This window comes from Podarcis vaucheri (assembly GCF_965113315.1).
Source record: "Podarcis vaucheri genome assembly, chromosome: 16".
Classification (NCBI taxonomy): Eukaryota; Metazoa; Chordata; class Lepidosauria; order Squamata; family Lacertidae; genus Podarcis; species Podarcis vaucheri.
In genome coordinates, this window is record NC_138754.1 from 30,766,435 (window position 1) to 30,790,522 (window position 24,088).

Below are 24,088 nucleotides of genomic sequence, written 5' to 3' on the forward strand. Positions count from 1 at the left end.
CCCAGCAGATGCCTCCTCCCTCCCCATCATAGCTGTCAACGTTTCCCTTTTTTTTAAGGGAACTTCCCTTATTCCGAATAGGATTCCTCGCAAGAAAAGGGAAAAGTTGACAGCTATGCTCCCCATCCCTGTGAAGGGCAAGGAAAGAATCACATCAGCGGAATCTGAGGGTGGGGAGGGGGAAGGTAACAAAAAAGAGAGAGCGGGAGAGACACTCTAGGACTTTCTCCTCGACTGCTCCCTCCGTCTCTTCCCCAGGCGACGGCAGCCAGGCCGACACAGAGAGCGTAAGGGCTAGAGCGGGCCGCCGAGCCTTGTGGGATGCGGGCGGAGCTTCAGGACGAGGAAGTCCCCCGCCTCCTCCCCTCCCCCAGCGCCGTCTCTTACTCCGGGCCTGGCTGCCGACTGCGGTGCCTGAGGAGGTTTTTTTGGGACGAGGTAAGGGGCGTAGCGGCGGCGGCTGCTCCTCCGGCTTCCCGAGTCGGAGGCCTCCCTCCCTCCCTCCTTCCCCCCACAGCCCAGTCTAGGGAAGGGGACTGAGGGGAAGGGAGACCGGCTGACTGACTTGACAGCCGCCCCTGGAGTGGGGGGGGGGAGCGAGAGGGGTCGGCGTCCCTCAGCTTCCTCCCCTGGGGCGTTGCAGGAGGTGCCCCCCTTTTCCTAAGGGCCGAGGTCCCTTTGCCTGCCCCCCCAATAAAATATTTGAGCGCCCCCCCCCAGTGAATGAGCGCTGCCATTCAAACGGCGTCTCTGTGCGTTCTCCAAGTGACCCCCTAATATTTTGTTTTTACTTGGCACCCCTGGTGCACCCGCTGAGGAGGTTGGCATCCATCCGGGAATGAAAGGGTGCCCAGTTATGGGGGTGCGGGGGGGGTGAGCAGAGAAAGGGCTGTGGGCCACTGCAAGAACACTTTGCATGCAGGCCAGGGTGGAGAAAAAAATCAATGATTATTTTTTTAAAATAAAAAAAATCGGATTTTTAAAAAGTAAAATCGGTTTTTTAAAAAGAATTAAATGGGGATTTTTAAAATAAAATGCTTTTGGAGGAAAAATCTTTCTAAAGACAGTTTTCTATTTTTAAGTTACATTATAGTCCAAAGGCTATTCATCAGGAAATAAGGATTTGTTTTAAGTTTTTGATGTGTGCTAAAACTCAGGGTTTTTTTTTAATTGTTTAACCACATCAGTTAACAAACATAGATACATATGCTATAATGTTATTGTTTTAGTTAAATAAATTGTTTAAATTTTTATTTTTCTCCTTTCAATAAAGTACAGCAGAAAAGCTGTCCAAATATAAACAGTTAACTTATTAAGCCTCACAATAATTTCATAATGATCTGTCTACGTATTTCTAATAGTGTAACCAAATCAGAAATTTTTGCTGTAACTGTAAAAACTACTCTGAAAATTTATCATTCCAAAAATGAAACCTTCATCTAGTTGTAAATATGCAAGAATGAGTCTTTCTGTAAAAAATGATTTAAATCAAGTCTTACTGACTAGTGATTTAAATCGTGATCTAAATTGATTTGATTTAAATCAAATCCAGCATGACGCGAGCGGCTGTTTTGGGGGGGAAAGGGCAAACTGTTAACGCAGTTCATAGGAGCCAACCCCTTTGGGCCCACCCACCCCCCAGTAAAATATTTGAGGGGGCTGCCCCCCCAGTTGATGAGCATTGCCATTCAAATGGTGATTGGGTGCTGTGTCATGTGATCAGTTAGGCAGGGCGGGGCTTACCTGCCCCCCCAAATATTTTATTCCAGTTGGCATGTACAGTGGTGCCCCGCAAGACGAATGCCTCGCAAGACGGAAAACTCGCTAGACGAAAGAGTTTTCCGTTTTGGAGGTGCTTCGCAAAACGAATCTCCTATGGGCTTGCTTCGCAAGACGAAAATGTCTTGCGAGTTCCTGCGGGTTTTTCCCCTCCCCCCCTTTTCTAAGCCGCTTATCAGCTGATCCGATAAACCGAAAAGCCGCTAATAGCGCTAATCCGCTAATTCATCAATGGGTTTGCTTCGCAAGACGAAAAAACCGCTAGACGAAGAGAATCACAGAACGGATTCTTTTCGTCTTGCGAGGCACCACTGTATAAAAATCATAGAAATGTAGGCAGCTTAATTTACTGTCGTCCCCCCCCCGGAAGACACCCCTGCTTGAATGAGGGGCAACTGGTTGGTTTTTTTCTTTGCAGGGGGTCGGTGGGCTGTGACTTGGTTCATGCTTCATTCATTTTATTTGCTTTATTTTTATCTTCATAAAATTTATACACCGCTAGGTTGGAAGGGGACCGCAAAGTGGTTTGCCAAGAGATAAAACAGTAAAATCAAGAAAATGACTGCTGTTTTGCATATGCAGAAGCTCCCCAGGTCAATGTTATTGAACACAACCTGAATGCTTTCGCTTCCAGGAATGAGTAGTGGCAGTCTCTTTTTGTGGGGTGAGGTAGAAGGGCCTGTTGTTTTGTGGCTAGAGCATAGACTTTGCATGCAGAAGATCCTCGTCTGATTTATTCTCCCTGATAATGTTCCCCCCTCCGAAGGATAAGGGGTGTTTATTCTTTTTGGGAAGATTTTGTCACGTTGAAAAACAAACAATTAGTTCTGTTGTGTTTATGTATTGCTTTATATTTTGTACTTAATTTAATGGGGCTTGACCATAATAAACATTTCAGTTTTTTAACTATGTATATGGACTGCAAGAAGATCAAACCTCTCCATTCTGAAGGAAATCAGCCCTGAGTGCTCACTGGAAGGACAGATCGTGAAGCTGAGGCTCCAATACTTTGGCCACCTCATGAGAAGAGAGGACTCCCTGGAAAAGACCCTGATGTTGGGAAAGATGGAGGGCACAAGGAGAAGGGGACGACAGAGAATGAGATGGTTGGATGGTGTTCTTGAAGCTACTAGCATGAGTTTGATCAAACTGCGGGAGGCAGTGGAGGACAGAAGTGCCTGGCGTGCTCTGGTCCATGGGGTCACGAAGAGTCGGACACGACTAAACGACTAAACAACAACAACATACTTCTTAGCACCATAGTCTCTTACGTGATGTAAAGTAAGGAAAAAAAGATAGGAAAAAAAGATAAAATTGGTTAAAACGAACCATAAAACCAGAGAACGTACTTGAAATGCTTGCTGAAATAAGTAAAAACAGTTTTCACTAAGTCCTGGAAGTTCAACAGGGAGGAGGCTTGTCTGGTCTCAGCTGGGAGGGAGTTCTACAGAATTGGGCCAACAGTCAGAGGTTGGTGAAACCAGCCCCTGCTGGGGGCACAAAAATCTCCTATCAGTCTATGGAGTATATGACATATATGAGTGTGATGGTGCGATGCCACTGTCATGGCAAGATCAAATGCAGAAGAAACTTCCCTTCCTTTTTTGCACCGCAACAAAAGGCATGCGGTAAAATGATTTATTTTGAACAGCTCCTTGCCAAAGGCTCAAAGAACCCTAAGTATGAGCTGCACATCCAAGCCATGGGGGGCCACTAACTGACTCCCCTGAAGACTTCAGTGATGGGGCTGCAATATAAGGAGTCAGGTGGTCTTTAAGCTATCCTGTACTAAAGTCGTTAAGGCCCTTGCAAATTAACACAAGAACCTTGAACTCTGAACTACTTTTTGAGACACAGTGCTGCAGCTATTGGGCTTGGTGGACAAAGTGTTTGACCTGATATAAGGCAGCTTCCTGTGTTTTTTCTGGCAGGGCTCCTGTATCAGTCAAAAAATAGTAAAAATCAACAAACTGTTTTCTGCTGGAACAGATATGCAGGATGGGTGGGATAGTTAGTGGTGGAAAGCATCACCTGGTGATATTTTGCCTGTTGCATACATTTAAAATCTACTCTCGGGATTTCCTGATGGTGCCCCAACCTGCTATCAAGCAAAATTCCACATTAGATGATAGTCCATATCTCTCTCTGTGCAAAGTTACACATTGTGCATTTTTGCTTATCACACATATTTGAAAGCCGACCCTGTCCCTGGGAGGGCTCCTGTGTCTTTGCTGGGTGCAAAAATAAAAATAAGCAGGCAATATAGTTCCAAGCAGGGATGATGGGGAATGCGGTTAATTTTGACCTATTATACAGCTTTAAAAGTAATCATGGGAACCTGGAGCTACTCCCCCCCTCCCCCATGTTTGCATCAAGCAGTAGTTCATTGGAATGCTAAATGCTTGTTTTAATCTAAAGAATTAGCACCCCTAGTATCTTCCTCCCTCTTCCTAGGAATGCCCTGTTAACTCACTTCTGAAGTGGAAACAGGGAAATATGTGCAGTGCTGGCTCTGACAGCTGCCTGGGCATTTTTAATTATTATTTTTTTGCAGTGTAAATCCCCAGCTGGAACTGGGAGCTTGAGGAAAGGAAGACCTGTGTGTTTGGAAATGTTATAAAGTAAGGCAAGCTGCATTTAGCTGCATCGAAATTTAATTTGATTTTCTGTTGGCGTGGGGAGCATTTTCCAATGCTAAAATACTTAAAAGCTTCATGTGTCTGTCCATATGTTCATAGGTGTTGCAGGTTGCAGATGGGAAATCCATTCATTGCTTGCTGCTTTGGCAAGAAGGAAGGTGGCTTCTGATTATGTCCTGCCCTATTTGGCAGCCATTCATAGAGCTGTCTTTCTAATCCTTTGTGTGGGTTTTTAAAGCCACGCACGCTTGCGCTGTTGTATTGGGAAGTGAGGAATAACAGAAGTGGTGAGGGTTAAGGACATTTGTGCAGGCTGCCACAAAATTGCAATAAAGCCGCACACAGGAGAGAAGCTGTAAGTATGACACGCAAGCTATATATATATATATTGTTTCCCTAAAACTAGAAAACATAATTGCATCTCTGAGTGAGCTTGGTGTCAGACATGCACATCCATTTATCACTGAATGGCTTTTGATGTCTAGTTATACAGCTAAATACTTAGGATTTCTCCATCTTAACCCCTGTTTCTTTCTCTGTGCTTATAAGCTGCAGATTTGTGCTTGGCTTTGCAATTCTGAAAGCATTTAAGGAATGCCACATGGATCCAGTACTTCCTGCTTCCATCCCCACCCAGAGCGTCTGGTCTAAGCTATTGGGTATAGATCCTGGCAGCAAAACTTGATCTTCAACACACTGCTCAAGAGTTGGATTTTTTTTGTTCATTCTTGCATATATCCCTTTCCTTTTAAAAAAAATAAACTTAAATGGAGAGATGGAAAAGCTCTTTTGTGGCTTTCGTCCAACTATTTTTCCCTTGGAAGGCTGTAAAATGTCTTTGGTTTTGGTATTAAAAATGCATCAGGCTGCTTACTCAGTTAAAACCATCTACAGACATAATCACTGCTCCACATGCCAGACATGCAGGATTTGAAAGAATAAGGGATGGATGTCTGAGCTGGTTTGTAATCACTTCAGAATTACAAAAGCTAAAAGAGACACCATCACACGATGGCTACTCTCACAATGATAGACATTTCTGCAAACTTGGGAATGTTACCCTATTTTTTATGGATTCATTTTTAAGGGCACTAAACTGTGATGGCACAATAAGTATTCTAGTCTTTAAGAAGTTTTAATGCCAATTACAAAATCAACTTACTATGAAAAAAAATAGAAAATCACTCTGGATACCAAGAGCAGCAGGATATAAAGAATTATTTCTATATACACACATGCTCTTATAGCCATGATGATAAATCATTGGCTAATTTTTGGGTGTACTGCAAACCTGAAAACTTTATATAATGTTTTCATTTTGTTGTGACTGGAGAGTGAAGTCCTCAGATGCCAGCTACTAAGTTTACTTTTTGCATCCCAAAGTTACAAAGGAAATGACCTGGGTTCCTTCCTGCCTCTTCCAGAGGGGGCCTCATCTCGTAATGGGCTTTTGGGATGACAACATACTTTGGACGCTAGTGTTTGATTGTCATGTCCAACTGACGTGGATCTCTGTACTCTTTGAGTGTAATTTTCAAAAGCCTGCGCTCCCGTGAGATCGGAAATGTTATTGGTACAGTATGTGTCCTTCTGAAATCAGCTTCGATGAATGGTGCCTTACCAAGTTATACAACATCAAAATATGCCCAGTACTTCATTTTTTAAAAAATTGTTCAGTTTTGTGTGTCTCTAGAAATTGCTAAACCACATGTGGTCAAGTACAGTGGTACCTCGAATATGGAAATTTGCTTCTGCATTGATTGCTGATCAGTTTTGTGAATCAGGTCTGCTTTTGCTTAGTTGAGATGTTCCTTAAGCAAGACTGTGTTTGTTTCCACACTGCCATGTGTAGTTTTAACTAATAGCAAAGCAGTTAGGGGGTGGGAGTGTTTGTCAGAAGAGGGCTCTGCTCCCCACATCCCTGCAGGACTGATTGCTTCTTCCTTCCTCTGCAAGTCCATTTTGTTTCCATGCTGTCAGTGGAGGATGTTCCTCCATGAATGTGGAAACCAAGCGGACTGACAGAGGAGAGACTAAGAGGTCTGTCCTTACTATGTTGGTGCACTAGGTAGAAGGCGCCGCCCAGTGGGGGAACACCCTCCCCCCATTTAGTCTCTTAGGATTAATTATTTTTTTGGGCCTCCTGTATGAAGCTTATTTAAGGCTACAGCTGTGATGCTCGTAGCATAGGTTGGCTGCAAATATACCTACAAAGATATGACGATGGGTTTTGGATATTTTGCTTCCAAAGAGGCCTGAGAATGCTACAAGTTTATTGGACGTTGGTGCTTAGTCAAATCAGCTTCGGCTATCAGCTGACCTCTAGGAAAGATGCCTGGGCATTCGTCCAAACACTACTGAAAGCTCTGTTTGTACAGCTGCGTTGCCTTTTGGGGGGATGGGGAGGTCCTTAACAAAACATGTAATGGAGTTATGTTGAGACTATTGTTTAAAAACATGTTTGGTGATTATTATTTTTTAATGACTAGTTAATTAGACAGCTGATTTTTTTAAAAAAATATTGTTTTATCAAAACATCAGATGGCAAACGTGATCCCATCTACTCTCATCTCTGTTGTCCAAGAGAAAATGCTTCTTCCAACAGATGCCGGCTGCAGTGCACACACATATCTAAAGCAGGGCTAGCCAACATCTGCCATTGAACTCCCAGCTCCCATCACCCCCAGCCTGTGCGGCCAGTAGTCAGGGATGATAGGAGCTGCATTCCAGTCCTGCCACCAGGTTCCCTATTTCTGATCTAACCCAATGAGGGTGGCAGTTCTATGCATGCTTAATGAACGTTAAGTGCCACTGAACGAACGCAGTGTGAATTAACATCTGAGTAAATGTACATTTGGGTGTGATGCACATCTCTGCAGCACCTCTTGCACTGTTTAGAGCAGCTGGAGCTGTTCCGTTACGATGAAGGGGCACTGCCCTATCATGCTCAGTCTGCCCTTAGCCAGTCTCCAGCTCCCCACCTTCCTACTTACAACCAATCTCGGGGGTGATATTGGCTATAAGCTGCCTCCTCCTTAGTCTTAGTTTTGTCCTTCTGGAATTCAGCAAGGAGGAGGATTGGACCAAAATGATAATGAATTGGCTCTCTCTCTTGTTGGTTCTGGCTCCACCTGCTGTTTTGGCTTCCTGCATTTTGCCGTACCAGTCCCAATGGGCACCAGTCAACACCACTTAAGACTGATTGCAGAGTTTGGGGCTTTGCTGTCATAGCCAGTCTTTGTCATATCCAGCTTTTCCTTTTCTTTTGTGTGCAGACTACCTCTACTGAAGATACACATCTTTACCATGGCCTTTCGTAGAATCATAGTATTGTAGAGTTGGAAGAGATCGCAAGGGGCATCTAGTCAAACTAAAGCATCCATGACAGATGACCATGTGCTTAAAAGCCTCTAGTGAGGGAGAGTTCACCACCTTCCAAGGGAGTCAGTTCCACTGTCGAACAGCTCTTTCCTGATGTTTAGTCGGAATCTCCTTTCTTGTAAATTGAATCCATTGGTTCAGGTCCTAGTCACTGGAGCAGCAGAAAACAAGCTTGCTCCATCCTTCATGTGACAGCCCTTTAGATATTTGAAGATGGCTATCCTATCTCCTCTCAGCCTCCTCTTTTCCAGGCTAAACATACCCAACTCTCTTAACTTTTCCTCATCAGTCTTGGTTTCCAGACACCTGAGTTGTGTGTTTTCAGGACCCACCCTATTCCTGTGGTTGTAACTTGTTTTAACTTTTTAATACCGAGTTTCAGATTGTTGTGACCTGCCCTGGGACCTGCTGGGGAATCGTGGGTAATAATAATATACTAAAAGTGTGGTGGGGAACTTTAACAAACAGGCAAGCGCTGTGAACCAGCACTGTGAATGGTTGATCTATGTATTTGTGATCTGTATATTTGCTGGGGAGCAATGGGGAAAAGCTGAAGATTCCCCTCCCTCCAACTAATTTTCTAACCATTTTTCTAGTGCAAGCATTTAGCAGTCCTCTTGCATTCTATTATAACTTGGTGTTGCATCCTGCCAGCAACACTGAACATTAGTAAGCAACAGGAAAGCATCTGCATCCAGAAGTCACAGGTGTCTGTCTGTAGGTCACTTCCTTCTTTTCAGGCCACGAAATGTGTTTGTCAAGAAGGCCAGTGATTAAATTTCTTGAGTCTCTCCTCCTTTGTTTTTGTATATGTTCTGAATAAAGGAGCAGTTGGTTTCATATTTTTTTATACCCAACTGCACGACAAGTCTATTGGGAATCCAGAAACATGAGAACCTGCTAGTCCTGGCTTAGTTACAGTGGTGAAAATTCCTAAATTATTGGTATAGGAACTCAAGAGTGGCTTCTGAGAGCCATGTGGTCTGAGTTTTGAGCAAGAAGCACATATGTGAGCTCTTTTCCCCTTCAATCAGATTGCAACTTAGCTGAGAGTCAGAAGCTACTGCTTGAAGAGCCACGCTCCTGTCTCATTTGCAAAATGATGTTTTCTTTGTTTGCTGCTTCCAACTTGGTTATAGTAATTTTTTTTACAGTATTTATTATTTGTGAGTCACCCAATAAAATACACTCTAGGAGACGTACAACAGAATAAGCAACATTAAAAACAAAGCACATAATGGCAAATCAGCACTAAAACCAATCCCGCAACTTTCTAGGAATAAAATCCAAGTCTGCAGAAAACAGCTGCAAGACAGCCACTGGTAGCTGGTTCAATTAACTTATCGATGGGACTCAAAAAGCTTAAAACGAACCTGTTGCCATCACTCTACAGATAATAAAATAAATGATACCAAATAATGGACAGAACAGTCCTTTCCCCTAACACGTATTTCCATAGCCAGAGGTAGGTGAGGGACTGCATCTATTTGGTTCCCTGTGGCATAGCTGTAAAAATGATGTGATGAATTCTTAGCTTTCCCATTTAACACAGACTTTGTTCCTATTCTCTTCCTCCCGCCCCAATCCAGGCTCTGAAATTTGGAGTGTGAGAACATGTCTCAATCTGGTGAGAAAGTGAAGGTAAGTAGAATGGGTTTGTGGCAGACCTTACCAGAACACTGTGCTAGCAACATTGCATGTATGTGTGTTTTGACTTGTGAGCATGGGGCTGCATGTTAAGGGCTTTCAAAACAGCCCCCGTGCTGCTCTTTGAAGCCCTGACTTCAAAGGGGCTTCGAAGCGCAGCACCACCTGACATTACTGTGACATTGTGTGATTGCCAGGTGGTCAGCTGTCAAATTTGGCCTGCCTGGGGTGGAGATATAGTGATCTGGCCCAGAAAGGGTTACCCGCTCCTTCTGTACAGTTCTGTATGACATTGATTTGAGCAGAAGGTTAGCCTTCCAGCAGCCATCCTTTGCTGCATAGTCAGCAGTTGGGTATAAACCACACAGTTCTCAAACATGAGTTGGGTTATTAAGCAGTAATTTGGTTATTAAGAGAACTTTGTGCCACTTCTGACACACACAAGAAGTGGCGAAAGAGGAAGTGTGGCTAAGTCTGTGTGAGGGCAGGATGTCTGCACTCCATGTGTAGAGGGCACGTTCTCCAAATTTGGGGATGACATGAACATTTCCTCCCATGCAACATTTACATGAGACCCAGGAAAAGAGGAAACATGAGTTATTGTTCTTGCTGTTCCACTTCTGTCAAAACACCAAACCCCTTTTTTTTGGTCCTGCGGATTTGTGTTGATTCTTTCTTGGTTCATCTTGTGTGCTTTCGTCATAAATCCTGTGTGCTTTTGTTACAACCGACTTCCATGTCGAATTCACAACTTTTATTGTTTTTCTCCGTCTCCTCAGTTTTCTGACTCGGCAGGATATGTAGGCTTTGCCAATCTCCCCAACCAAGTCCACAGGAAGTCTGTCAAGAAAGGTTTTGAGTTCACCCTCATGGTGGTTGGTAGGTGCTCCCCCCCCTTCTTTTTTTATAAGCACTTCATTATTAGACTATTTTAGGCTGCTAAATATATATCTTTATTTTGTGTGTGTCTCCATCAGTCCTTCCTCCTTTTTGTGTAGAAATCTATTGTTGAAACTGACATATGGAAGCTAGTTCAGTCTGGATTTCTTCCTGTGACTTGTCTGTCCCTGTTCTTGGGGGGTGGGGAAAGAGACGAGGTAAAGAGCACTGAAGTTAGTATCTCACTAAAGAGGCACAGCCTTCCTGCCATTGCTGGTGAAGGAAGGGAAATAGCTCAGTGGCAGGGCATCTTCTTTGCATAGAGAAGACCCCAGTTTCAACCTCTACCATTTGCACATAGGGATTTGCTTGCAGGAAGGTTATATGACAGGGGAAGGGAACCCTTTTCAGCTCAGCCCAAAGGGCAGTTCTCTTCTGGGCAACTTTCTGAAGGCCTATGATGTAAGGTGCAATAGTGGGTGGAACAATTAATATTATTAGTAGTACAGTGGTACCTCGGGTTACATACGCTTCAGGCTACAGACGCCGCTAACCCAGAAATAGTACCTCAGGTTAAGAACTTTGCTTCAGGATAAGAACAGAAATCGTGCTCCGGCGGCACGGCGGCAGCAGGAGGCCCCATTAGCTAAAGTGGTGCTTCAGGTTAAGAACAGTTTCAGGTTAAGAACGGACCTCTGCAACGAATTAAGTACTTAACCCAAGGTACCACTGTATTAGTATTATTAGTACCCCACCCATCTGACTGGATTGCCCCAGCTTCCAACATATATAAAAACATAATAAAACATTAAACATAAAAAAACTTCCATATACAGGGCTGCCTTCAGATGTCTTCTAAATAATAATAATAACTTTATGATTTGAAACCAATCTGTGTTTGAATGCAGATTTTACCTTTGTACAGCAGGTTAGTTTTTACATACACTCACACATCCCTCTCCATCCTCCAACCAGGCAAGCAGGAGGCATTACCGGAGTTCTTAGATCATAAAATTGTAAGAGGAGGAAGGGATTACAAGGGTCATCTAGTCCAACACCTTGCAATGCAGAAATCTTTTGCGCAAGGTGGAGCTTGAACCCACGACCCTGAGATTAAGAGTCTCATGTTCTACCAACTGAGTTTTCCTCCAGTTCAAGTAGACATTCCAGCCTGGGAAGAACAATTGGGGTGTGATGAGGGTCAGCGAGGGAAGTGACCTGGCAAGAGAGGATGTAGCCTGGGGAGAGTCATGAGGGTCAGATGGAGAGGCCTTGAGGGCTGCATTTGCCCTTGGGCTGGAGGCTCCCCACCCCGTTATACAACAATGATAATTCATTTTGCATTCATTTTTATACAGTACAGTGGTGCCTCGCAAGACGAAAAGAATCCGTTCTGTGATTCTCTTCGTCTAGCGGTTTTTTCATCTTGCGAAGCAAACCCATTGAAGGATTAGCGGATTAGCGCTATTAGCGCTATTAGTGGCTTTTAGCGGCTTATCTGCTGATCGGATCAGCTGATAAGCGGCTTAGCGGCTTAGAAAAAGGGGGGGGGGAGGAAAAAAAACCAGCAGGAACTCGCAAGACATTGTCGTCTTGCGAAGCAAGCCCATAGGAAATTCGTTTTGCGAAGCACCTCCAAAACGGAAAACTCTATCGTCTAGCGAGTTTTCCGTCTTGCGAGGCATTCGCCTTGCGGGGCACCACTGTACAACAATGATAATTCATTTTGCATCATTTTTATACAGTATGCTTGCAGAGTGTTTTCATGTCTTCCTGTTAGTCATTCCTCCATCCCACGCTTTTCAGTGCATTTCCCCATCAATTTCCAAACTGCAGAAAGTCCAGGGTTTGTGTGTATGCATGTGTATCATGACAGACTTCTTTATTCCACCACTTACGCAAACCTAAACATCTGGTTTGTGTTGGAATTGCTTCTGCAAAATGCAGGCAGTTGGGAGGCACCATGAATGGAAGCTTGGAAATGAGGCCCAATGCAGATGTAATCTTCCAGCAGCTACCCAAACCATACCTGAAAATTTGAAAGGACCCTCAAGCTTGTGAGCTCTTCCTTCCTCCCCCTGCTTTCCTTTTTGTAGGTGTAGCCATTGATAGCCTCATCCTACATGAATTTTGTCAAATCCTCTTTTAATGCCATTGAAACCGGTGGCCATCGGTGCTTCTGTTCCTAACTTTGGTTGCATTTAAGTGGACCATGTCTAGTACCCCAGTTGGATCCAAAAAGAGAAGTTGGAGGAAATTGGTGACTGAGGGAGGGAGGGAGTGAGTGAGATGAAAGTGACCAAGTTTGCGAGTTGCACCCAATCTCCTAGATGTGGTTTGGTGACTTACGTCTCAACTAGGCCGATAAATGTTGGTACATACGTGTATTATTTCACAAGTGCTGTCCACTTTGGTCTGTTTAGGGAAGCTGCTAGTGAGAGAACATTTTCTCGCGGTTAGAGATTATGTCATTAAGACACTGAACCGAGACTATTATTGGAAAGTCATTTGTACCAACATTGACTGCGGTTAGGTTTTAACACCACCAAAACTCCCTCTGACTCACTTCCTCTAAGTTGTCTATGAGGGCACTTGGGAAGCCTACAAGAATGGTCAAAATTCTTTTGAGACACAGATGTGGAATGGGGGAGAAATTTGATTTGGTTTGCATTTTAAAAAAATAAAAAGTAAAGCCAAATCTGTCAAATTTGCACTTTCTGAAAGAATACTAGAACTGAAACGCAGTCATGGTTTGAAATTCACACTTAGTCCAAATTTTGTGATGTGGTTTTCTGACCAAACAACGCTTCGAAAAATGGATATATTAGGTAAAAGCGTGCCTAAAGAGGAATACATTAGGGAAAATAACATACGGAAATGCATTATGTTTAGAGAAGCTGCTTGCAAAAATGTGTACATTAAGTCAAAAATGTACACAATAATGTGTGGAGAAGTTTGCACTGAAATGTTGAAGAATTTTTGTGAGGATTAAAAAATATATATATATGGAAATCATGAATTGCTGCAGAAATGTGGGGAACCGAATTTAAGATGGGAAACTGAGAGGACCAAAACTGGCAGATTCTTCCCTCCCTAGTCAGAACCTTCATATGTCGAAAGAGCTGCCAGGGTCACACAGAAGGCAGAGGGAAATGGCTCCAGGTTTTTTTCCCAGGGTGGAGGTAGGCTTGCCAAAATGTCCCCTTCTATGTCTGTGGGGCAACGGGGGCAGTGAGCTGTGGACACAGTTGTGTGTGGCCTGTCCAGTACCCCTTCTGCTAGCTAGCCCCCATTCATGTGCAATGGAGGATGCTGTCTTGCCACCAGCATTGAAGTAAGACTCGCTCCACATTCAGCTAGCTTCTGAATGTGCAAAAGGAAGTGTGACACTTTGCCCTTCATTCAAGGCAACCCAAATACCTTGAGCCATCTTTGATGGCTACCACCTCAGAAATGAATGGACTAATGTTGTGTAATTGATTTTAGGAGAGAAAATTTCCTCCATAGCCATTCACCCCAACTTTTGCTTTTTTGAGTGTGGGGTGGTGGTGATGCATGAACTTACTTGATATCAAGAGATAAACGTGAATCAAATAAAAACAGGAACTGTAGAGAAAGTGCTGTGAAGATGCTTGTCTTGTAGGTATTTGATTAGAGCACTTAATTTGGCCTTAAGGGTTGCGTTATGAAAATAGGTGGATTAAATTTAGAATTCACACAGCTCACTTTCCTCAGGCTTGTTTTTCCTGTTTACTTTAGCTAAGCTTAGGAAAGCCTTTGATGTCGTTATCTTATAAAACCAGGGTGGATACTGGCCGTAAGAGATAAACCTGTGGCTTGCATGAAAGTGGGGGGCGGAATTATTCCAGAAATTAAACATCCATCTCATTTACAGGTGAATCTGGCTTGGGAAAATCCACTTTAATCAACAGTTTATTTCTGACTGATCTCTATCCTGAACGTTACATTCCTGGAGCTGCAGGTAAATTGGTTTGTTCCTAATGCTCACTTTCTGATTTCACATGCTTTGCTTCCTCTGATATTTCACTTGCACAAGGCTGTTCTTATGTACTGATGATGATAGACTTCTTTTCATAAATATCAGGGCTGTAGCTTCATTTAAAAACAACAACAACCAACAACAAACTGTAGATTTAATCAATGAATTAAGTGGTTAAGGTGTGTAAAACCTCTGATGGAAGAATAACTGCACTTCCTAGTAGGAGTGTGTCTGTTTGGGGTTCATGCTAGCTGGGAAGCCTTTTCTCTCCTGCTTCCCTCCCCTGATACTATAAACCAGGGTGGGAGCACCTTCCACAGGCTGCATGTCGGTAATGGGCCAGGCCAGAGGCAAAAATGGGTGGGGCATAACTGTGACACTAACTTCCGCACAGTAGACTACATTCCAGCCTCTCAAAAGTCAAAGGCTTCTGCACTCCTATATGCAGCCTGCTTCCACCTGGGCAGGTGAGAAGCACCTTCACCAAGATGCAGACCAGCTAGGCAGAAAGGGTGTGTGGAGTGGCCTAGGGAAGGAGGGCAGCCTTGGGAGAGTTTCAAGGGCTGGGTAGAGAGGGCTGGAGGGCCACATTCTGCATTTGGCCCCTTGGGTCTGAGGCTCAAGCAGAAGATCCTGCTCTCCCCAGCTTCCTGCTCTTCTCTTTTCCAACTGCTATTCAACATTATTATTAGTTGCTTGTTGTGCAAAGGTCTCCAAGTGGCTTATAACACATGTAGAACCTAAAAAGCAGATATTGGGGTTATAGCACATGTTCACTCTTAATTGTAAACAATTGTGGGTGGTTTTTTCTCTCCCCTTCTTACATTTTCATATTTCTGCATGTAGATACCTCTCTTTTGTTTCTCAGTGGTCTGTTTTTGGCTATTATTTATACTACTTTATGCCAAAATAAGATTGTAAGGGGTTCATGAATTAGAAAAACCAGTTATACAAACATTGTTACTTAAAATAGAGAATAAAACATTGGAGAAATTAAAACAGAAGGTTCAGGTACATCTTCAAAAGCCAGTGGGATGGCAATATACATGGTTCCTCTCATATTTTTGTTTGGCGCTTGCCATCTGAATTTGCTATTAGAAGGACTATTATGCTTCTGAATGCAGTTGCAAATGATTTGGCCTAACACATGTGCTAATACATCCAGTTCATCCCCAAAGTGCGCCAGGGTGCAGAAATGCTTGATTGAATATAATCATAGAATCATAGAGTTGGAAGAGACCACAAGGGCCATCAAGTCCAACCCCCTGCCAAGCAGGAAACACCATCAGAGCACTCCTGACATATGGTTGTCAAGCCTCTGCTTAAAGACCTCCAAAGTAGGAGACTCCACCACACTCCTTGGCAGCAAATTCCACTGTCGAACAGCTCTTCCTAAGTTCTTCCTAATGTTTAGGCGGAATCTTCTTTCATGTAGTTTGGATCCATTGCTCCGTGTCCGCTTCTCTGGAGCAGCAGAAAACAACCTTTCTCCCTCCTCTATATGACATCCTTTTATATATTTGAACATGGCTATCATATCACCCCTTAACCTCCTCTTCTCCAGGCTAAACATGCCCAGCTCCCTTAGCCGTTCCTCATAAGGCATCGTTTCTAGGCCTTTGACCATTTTGGTTGCCCTCCTCTGGACACGTTCTCTGAATAGTATAGACATGCTGAAGTATTAGCCCACTATTGAGGTGGAAGTTACTGTTTTTCATCTCCCCAGCTTGACATGAAGCAGAGTTCCCTTGTCATCTGCTGGAGTTTGTAGAAAGACAAGGGATCTCTGCCTCCTTCTAAGACAGAGGAAAAGACAGTGAGAGATTATAAGTGCAACAGGTGGGTTTGGAGGATTGACATGGATGCAAAACTCGATTTACTGAGTCCAAGATTTTTAATGGACTGATTGGCTCAATTAATATTGCAGTCCTAATAGATATATATTCCGGCGTGCACCTTTTGTACATCATTATATAAGGAGCATGTTGCAAATTGTTCCATATCCCATTCAACTTGTCTTCTTTCTGCCTTTTGTCCCATGTTCTTTTTCGCATCACTGCTTCTGTTGTTTGACTTCAAAGTACTTCTCACTTGTCGCTGAAATCGTTATATTGTCTATCCTGGTTGTCTTCTAATTTCCCACAGTGTTCTGCCTATCTATCCTTTAGGGAATGACTTAAAAGAAAAAGAAGAAAAAAAGCTTCATGCTTTTTGGAATGAAGTGCCATAAACTAGCCAGTTGACAGGATCCTCAAAGGCCACTCACTGTGTTCTGCATGCCCGAGGCAGCTTCATTCTTGCTTTCTGAACTGTTTCACCCCAACTGAGACACCGCAGGACAACTAACAGCCACCAGAAAACCATAAAAGTGGCAGTAAAGCAACCATTAACCATAACACAATTACTCTATTTGGGCGTTCACTCTATGTGAGTGCTATTATGTGGAAGTGGGACATCATGACTATCCTTCCTGGCCCTAACCCCATCCTGAGTCCTACCACCCCCACCCCCCAGGCAGTCATCTATAGAGGGAGACCTGCTCTTAAGTTACCCCTGTGATTCAGAACCCTGACTGGCCAGAGTTCTAAGTCATAGGGAGACAACCTGAGTACTTAAAGCAGGCTGCCCTATACAGACGTGTGTTCTCAATGAGCCTGTTGGGTTTCCCCACTTTCCTGCACTACATGATTATAGAGCTGGCTTGAACTCCCAAATAGGCTTGTAGGGTTGCCAAATTGCAAACAGCAGCGATACTATCATATCCACACCACGTATTTAAAGCACTCTTAGACCGCTTTGACAGTCAGAGAGAATCTCGGGAACTGTAGTTTGTTAAGAGTGCAAGGAACTGTACCTCTGTGAGGTGGGCACTACAGTTCCCAGGATTCTCCGTGACTGTCAAAGTGGCCTTAAGAGTGCTTTGTGACCTAAAAACACAGCAGCCAAACTGAAACTGAAACAGATGAAAGAGGAGCCTGATGAAACACACTTCTGTATAGTATTGCCTTAGCCTGATGCCTGACTGTGAAAAGGAATGGCATCAGCTGGGTTTCATGGGGCAAGGGTTTCCATAGCCAGGGAGCTGTCAGCGAGAATGCCTTGTTCTTCATTCTCACCCTCTGCACCTTCAGGTGGCTGTGAGACCTGGAACAGGGTGGTCTCCGTGGCTACAACAGAATCTTCAAAATCCTCATGCTACTTTTGAGTTCTTTGAGGGCAGCCACTGAGGAATTCTCAGTAAAGGCTGGGCACATGCACTGGATACACAGGAATCCTTGGGGATTCAGACTGGGCATAGGAAGCATTTCTTTTGTGTGGGATGTCATTTCCAGCCTAATTTCTATTATATATTCCCTCCCTCCCTCAGTACAGTGGTGCCCCGCAAGACGAATGCCTCGCAAGACGGAAAACTCGCTAGACAAAAGAGTTTTCCGTTTTGGAGGTGCTTCGCAAAACGAATTTCCTATGGGCTTGCTTCGCAAGACGACAATGTATTGCGAGTTCCTGCTGGTTTCCCCCCTTCCCCCTTTTTCTAAGCCGCTAAGCCGCTTATCAGCTGATCCGATCAGCAGATAAGCAGCTAAAAGCCGCTAAAAGCCGCTAATAGGGTTAGTAGCGCTAATCCGCTAATCCGTCAATGGGCTTGCTTCGCAAGACGAAAAAACCGCTAGACGAAGAGAATCACAGAACAGATTATTTTCGTCTTGCGAGGCACCACTGTAGTTTGAATAACATTTTACTGCTTTGTTGGCCAGGAAACTTTTAACATTATATGACATTTCTCTTCTAGAAAAAATAGAGAGAACGGTCCAGATTGAAGCTTCCACCGTAGAAATAGAGGAGCGAGGGGTGAAACTCCGTCTCACGGTAGTCGACACTCCAGGATATGGAGATGCCATTAACAGCCAAGACTGGTATGTTATTTCCTCAGGCTGTGATGCCGAATCTTCACATCTGTCCCAGGCTTCCATTCTGTTGTATACAGCTTTGGTGATACTTTAAACTGTTTTAACTCTCATGTCTTCCTATCGATGCTGGGGATTAGGCAGCAGAGACACAGCTTCAAAAACCAGGATTGAGTCTCCCCGTGCATCAGATGATGTGTGGAAAGTTCAGTCCTGCTGGTGTTGGGTGCACCGCTCACTTGGTTTGGGTGCACCAGTCAGTTCCCGAACTCCACGAGCCTTAAAGAAAGCTTGATTGAACATTCCCCCCCCCACATCAGGTGATGCACAGGGCAGAGGTTTTCAACCTTTTTGAGTCCACAGCTGCCTTGACCAACTACATTCTTTCTGTGGCACCCCTGTGGGGCTCAGGAGCCCAGCTGTTTCACCGCTTGCCTGCAGAGCTGGCCCCCTCTCACGCTTTTTCGAACACGCTCCCTTGCGGAGTGTTCCCCTCAGCCTCCCCTCCCCTTTCCTTGGGAGTCCTCTGGGCAGCCACAGTCGCCACCCATGGTCTCTGAGATGCCCCCCTGCCCCCAAGAGAGGTACCTCCTCACACTTCCCCACAAGGGCCTGTGACTTGTCAGTCCATTTCCAACAGCAAGGGCTGCCTCAGCTCCTGGCAACCAGCACTCCCTGGCCAGCCCCAGAGGCACCATTCGCTTGTGGGGTTTGTAGCCAGGGCTGCAACAAACAGCTGTGCAAGCCTTTGGGAGGCAGAGACGTGAGAGGGCATCAGAGGGAGGGAGGGAAGGAAGGAAAGAGGGACAGAGGCCAGTGTTGCCCGCGGCACCCCTGACCATCATTCAAGGCATTGGTTGAAAACCACTGGCATAGGGAGTTCAATGTAGTGTTGCCATATTTCAGAAAGTGAAAACCCGGACAAAACAGTTGACCTATTTTTGGGGGGAGGCAGTGGAGCGCCTCAGCCACAACGACAAGGCCACCCTCTTCGTCTCCAACAACAGCCGCTGCTCGGTGCCCAGGCTGGAGCACCGCTCCTCCCGCAGCGGGCAGTGCACCCCAGGGACAGCTAACTGGGAAGCCAAGCACGTATATGTTTGAATGCATTGGGGAGCGCTTTGGTGTGGATCCGTCCCATGTGCTCATGGGGGTGACTGGCTGGAGACGTGGTTTGCCATATGTCCAGGTGTTCCCAGACATTTTAAACGGAAATTTCAATATTCTGCCCAGACACCATTTTTGGAAGCGAAATCCCGGCGATGTCCGGGATTTTCTGGACGCATAGCAGCCCTAGTTCAATGCCCCTGTAGAGGTTCACTCCAATGAATGCTGTAAACTGGGAGCAACTGACTTTTATGATTGTTGGGTTGAAATACAATAGTTCAAGCAGATGCTACGTATCCTACTGCTTTGGCCTGCACAGTATTGGTAAATAATTATAGTTTCCTGGAGTGATTTTCTTAGTCTTTCTGCGCAGGATCGCTTTTAACATTTTCTGTAATAGTTGACTTGGAATTTCCTTCTGTGGGATCTCCAAGCCCCTTTAGCTTGGCTATTGTGTTGCAAGTAGGACTTCCTGTTGATTGTGTTCTGATGCCGTGTTTATTCTTCGGAAATGTTTCATGCGAATCCTGCAAGTTTGAATCCCCACCCACTTTTTCCGGCAGGGAGGCCGAGCAAGCGGCAGGCAGCAAGATGGTCCATCATTGCATTACTGTTGTTGAATTTGCAACAGAGGATTAAATTTGCAGAATAGGATTACAAGGGCTAAGTAGAAACTATTATTTCTCCCACCTCCCCACGTTGGAGGCTTCAATTCCCTTTCTTTCCACAGTCAAAAAGAGTGTTCTAGGGTTTGTAAAAGCTATCTTCTCAAAGTATTTATACTTTTAAGAAAGCAGTATATCACATATTTACACAGCATGCCCCTGAAAATGTTGGCCTCCTGGCACAACTTGCCCGAGCTCAGGGTGTGACCCACTGTTGAAGACCAGTCTTCTGTGCCACTTCTTGTTTTGTCTTACCACTTGGACCTTCATCTGCTAGTCGATCTTGACTACTTTCCTGGGAATAATCCCTCAGGCAGGATCCAATGGAAGACTGATATTCTGCCTACAGCGTCATTGTTATGTCCCAACTGAGAGTTAGCGTAGCAGAACGATGAGATTGGGGGACATTCCAGCTATATACTCACCAGGAAGCTGTGATCAAACATTGTTTCCTTAGTCTCAGGCCTCATTTGCCCAGCTCATCTGTCATACCGTATAATACCGGTTTATTTTATGGGTTTGTCATTAAGGATAGCAGGAATAATATAGTGTGATGTGCTATGAGTATGTAAGAAAAGTGATATATACTTTTTAAAAATGCCTTTGCCGTTCTAGGACTCTAGTGGCTATATTAAACCTGTCATGTGGCTCTGTGTTAAATAAAAGGTGTCAGGTGATATTTCCTCTGTTCTGAACCTTTTGTTCTACTACAACAAGACTAGTCTTTCTGGGCTGCTGCCTTGTTAGGTGGAAGGAGGGCGTGTGTTTTGGCAACATTCGGTTTATTTCATTTTCTCAAAAACCATTTTTTTCCCTATGGAAAAAAAAAGATTGCTTTGTTTGCTGTTGTAATGCATAGTACAGGATATGGAGTTGTTTAACTAACGATACTGTCGTGGTGGAAAGCAGGTGCTTCCCGGAACGTAGAATGTACAATTCACTGCTGACTTACACTTACAGAAAAACGGAACAGCAGTGAGGACTTGAAAGTAGCACGTAAGCAAATTACAGTGACAGAGAAGCTCTAAGTAGAGTTTTTCTGGCCCAACACGCTGAGGTTTTCCCTCCTGATCATATTTCAGCAGCCCCACTTCCCTTGAATTGCCAAACTTTTTTGTAATTCCTGTGGAGGTAGAAAAATTGAGGAAGCTTGGTATACGTGTGTAGTATCACCGTCTCACCATGAACCCTTTGCTTTGGGGGTGGGTGCTTGTATGTGACTTCTGTGGGAGGCAGAACAGGATTTGCTAATTTAACAGTTTTTAGTCATAAGGGAACTGAAGACAAATAATCTCAGTTTGTAGGTGAGTGCAGTATTGCTTGTAGTAGAACTTTCAAAAGAACTATTTACACAGAAAATAGGAAACATCCATTTATTTAAATAATAATAATAATAATAATAATAATAATAATAATAATAAAAATTTTTATTTATATCCCGCCCTCCCCAGCCAAAGCTGGTCTCAGAAAGGCTAACAACAGTAAAATAATATAATACAGTAAAATAAAATAATACATCATTTGAATACCTTTAATAACTGATATGTTCTGGGCAGTGAACAATGTTTTCTAAAATGGTGTAAAAATATGCAGTTAATCACAATAAAAGTTAATCACAATAAAAGTAGATATACCAGTCAGTCATATAAAACAGTGTTAAAAAGCACCAGATGTTCTTAAGCATTTGAAACACCTTGGAAAATTAATAAGGTCTTCATCTGGTGCCAAAGCAGCCATAATGTAGATACCAGGCAAGTCTCTCTGGGGAGGGCATTCTGCAACTGGGATGCCACCACTGAAAAGGTCCTCTCTGCCCATTACCTAAGAACCATATCCACCCTCTACCCCAGGCTTCCTCAACCTCGGCCCTCCAGATGTTTTTGGCCTAAAACTCCCATGATCCTTAGCTAGCAGGACCTGTGGTCAGGGATGATAGGAATTACAGTCTCAAAACATCTGGAGGGCCGAGGTTGAGGAAGCCTGCTCTACCCTGAACCCAAACCCACCACCTGCATTTTAAATCCTAACTCTTCCTTCACCAGCATTTTGCCCTTCAGGAGTCCCCCCTTCCCTTAACAGTCTTATGCTTCAAGCAATTCTTGGCACCCATTCAGAGAGCCAGTGTGGTGTACTGGTTAAAGTGTCAGGCTATGACCTAGAGACCCAGGGTTCAGATCCTCAGTCGGCTGTGAAGCTCACTGGGTGACATTGGGCCATTCACTGCCTCTCAGCCTCACCTACCCCAGAGGGTTGTATTGGGGATTAAATGAGGCGGAGAATCATGTATATCAACTTGAGTTTCTTGGAGAAATGTTATTGTTGTTTAGTCATTTAGTCGTGTCCGACTCTTCATGACCCCATGGACCAGAGCACACCAGGCACTCCTGTCTTCCACTGACTCCCTCAGTTTGGTCAAACTCATGCTGGTAGCTTCGAGAACACAATCCAACCATCTCGTCCTCTGTCGTCCCCTTCTCCTTGTGCCCTCCATCTTTCCCAACATCAGGGTCTTTTCCAGGGAGTCTTCTCATGAGGTGGCCAAAGTATTGGAGCCTCAGCTTCATGATCTGTCCTTCCAGTGAGCACTCAGGGCTGATTTTCTTCAGAATGGATAGGTTTGATCTTCTTGCAGTCCATGGGACTCTCAAAAGTCTCCTCCAGCACCATAATTCAAAAGCATGAATTCTTTGGCGATCAGCCTTCTTTATGGTCCAGCTTTCACTTCCATACATCACTACTGGGAAAACCATAGCTTCAACTATGCGGACCTTTGTTGGCAAGGTGATGTCTTTTGGAGAAATAGGTGGGATAAAAATGAAAGCAACAAACAAACAAACATACATACACAAACAAACATGTATTTGCAATATATTGTGAACACTGCCCTTCTAAGATTTCAACTTGGTTATGGTTTGGGTCGTAAAAACTTCAGGCGGAAAACCCTGAGGCTTGGAACCAACATTGGGGTGGGTCTGAGAGTTGGCAGGGAGAGAAACATCAGGTATGAAGCTTCATGAGGTTTGTAACCCTAATAACTCTAGTCCTAAAGGAAAGCATGAGAAAGGAGGGAAGGGAAAGGGCTGCAAAAGAGGTGACTCAGAATTAGTCAGCCATTTGAAAGTGTTCCTGCTCTGGGTGGGTGGCTTCCTTTTTTCACTTGTACTTAATTCTGCTGGCATTTGACTGTCGCGTGTCCAAGTCATGCTGCGTATTGCACTGTAAACATGTCCATAACGCGGCAGCCCCACCAAGATCAGTCTGCCTTGAGTCAGCCCCCACATGTTTACCTCATTACAGTACTTTAAACCAGTCTAGGGGGTGGCACTGGCTTCCAGCCACCTCCCCCCTCCTCCTTAGTGTCAGTATTGCCTTTGTAGAATTCAACAAAGAGGAAAATAGGAACAAAGGCAGAACTATGCCTCATCTACACAATACATATAAAGCATCATCATACCACTTTAAACAGTCATGGCTTCTCCCCAAAATCCTGGGAACCTAGTTTAAAGGGGCTGAGAGTTGTTAGCAGACCCCTATTCCCCACACATAGATACAGTTTCCAGGGTTCCCTTGGAGCGAGGTAAAGGTAAAGGGACCCCTGCCAATTGGTCCAGTCGTGACCGACTTTGGGGTTGCGGCGCTCATCTCACTTTATTGGCCGAGGGAGCCGGCGTATATCTTATGGATCATGTGGCCAGCATGACTAAGCCGCTTCTGGCAAAACCAGAGCAGCGCACAGAAACACCGTTTACCTTCCCGCCAGAGCGGTACCTATTTATCTACTTGCACTTTGACATGCTTTCGAACTGCTAGGTTGGCAGGAGCAGGGACTGAGCAACAGGAGCTCACCCCGTCGTGGGGATTCGAACCGCCAACCTTCTGATCCGCAAGTCCTAGGCTCTCTGCTTGTTAAACCTCTCTGGGAAGTGTAGCTCTGTGAGGGGAACCGCTGGAAGGGGAAGGGGGACAAAACTACCTTGAATCGGTTCCACATCCCATTGGCTCATGCTCAACTTATTGTTGGGCTTTCTGCTTCCGCCCCCCCCCCCCCGTGGGCACCAGTCACCACTAGCGGTTGTGAAGAAAAAA

General features: G+C 44.5%; 1 protein-coding gene across 1 annotated transcript in view; it reads left to right on the forward strand.

The window, feature by feature from the left end:
- The first annotated feature begins 345 nt into the window (after positions 1–345).
- Positions 346–24,088, forward strand: part of LOC309521084 (septin-2) — a 62,209-nt gene continuing 38,466 nt past the window's right edge. The window contains exons 1-5 of the mRNA XM_082203389.1: positions 346–438; positions 9,389–9,440; positions 10,226–10,325; positions 14,221–14,307; positions 18,116–18,239. Of these exons, the coding sequence (XP_082059515.1) occupies positions 9,414–9,440; positions 10,226–10,325; positions 14,221–14,307; positions 18,116–18,239 (338 nt within the window). The 5' untranslated portion in view covers positions 346–438; positions 9,389–9,413. The remainder of the gene's footprint in view (positions 439–9,388; positions 9,441–10,225; positions 10,326–14,220; positions 14,308–18,115; positions 18,240–24,088) is intronic.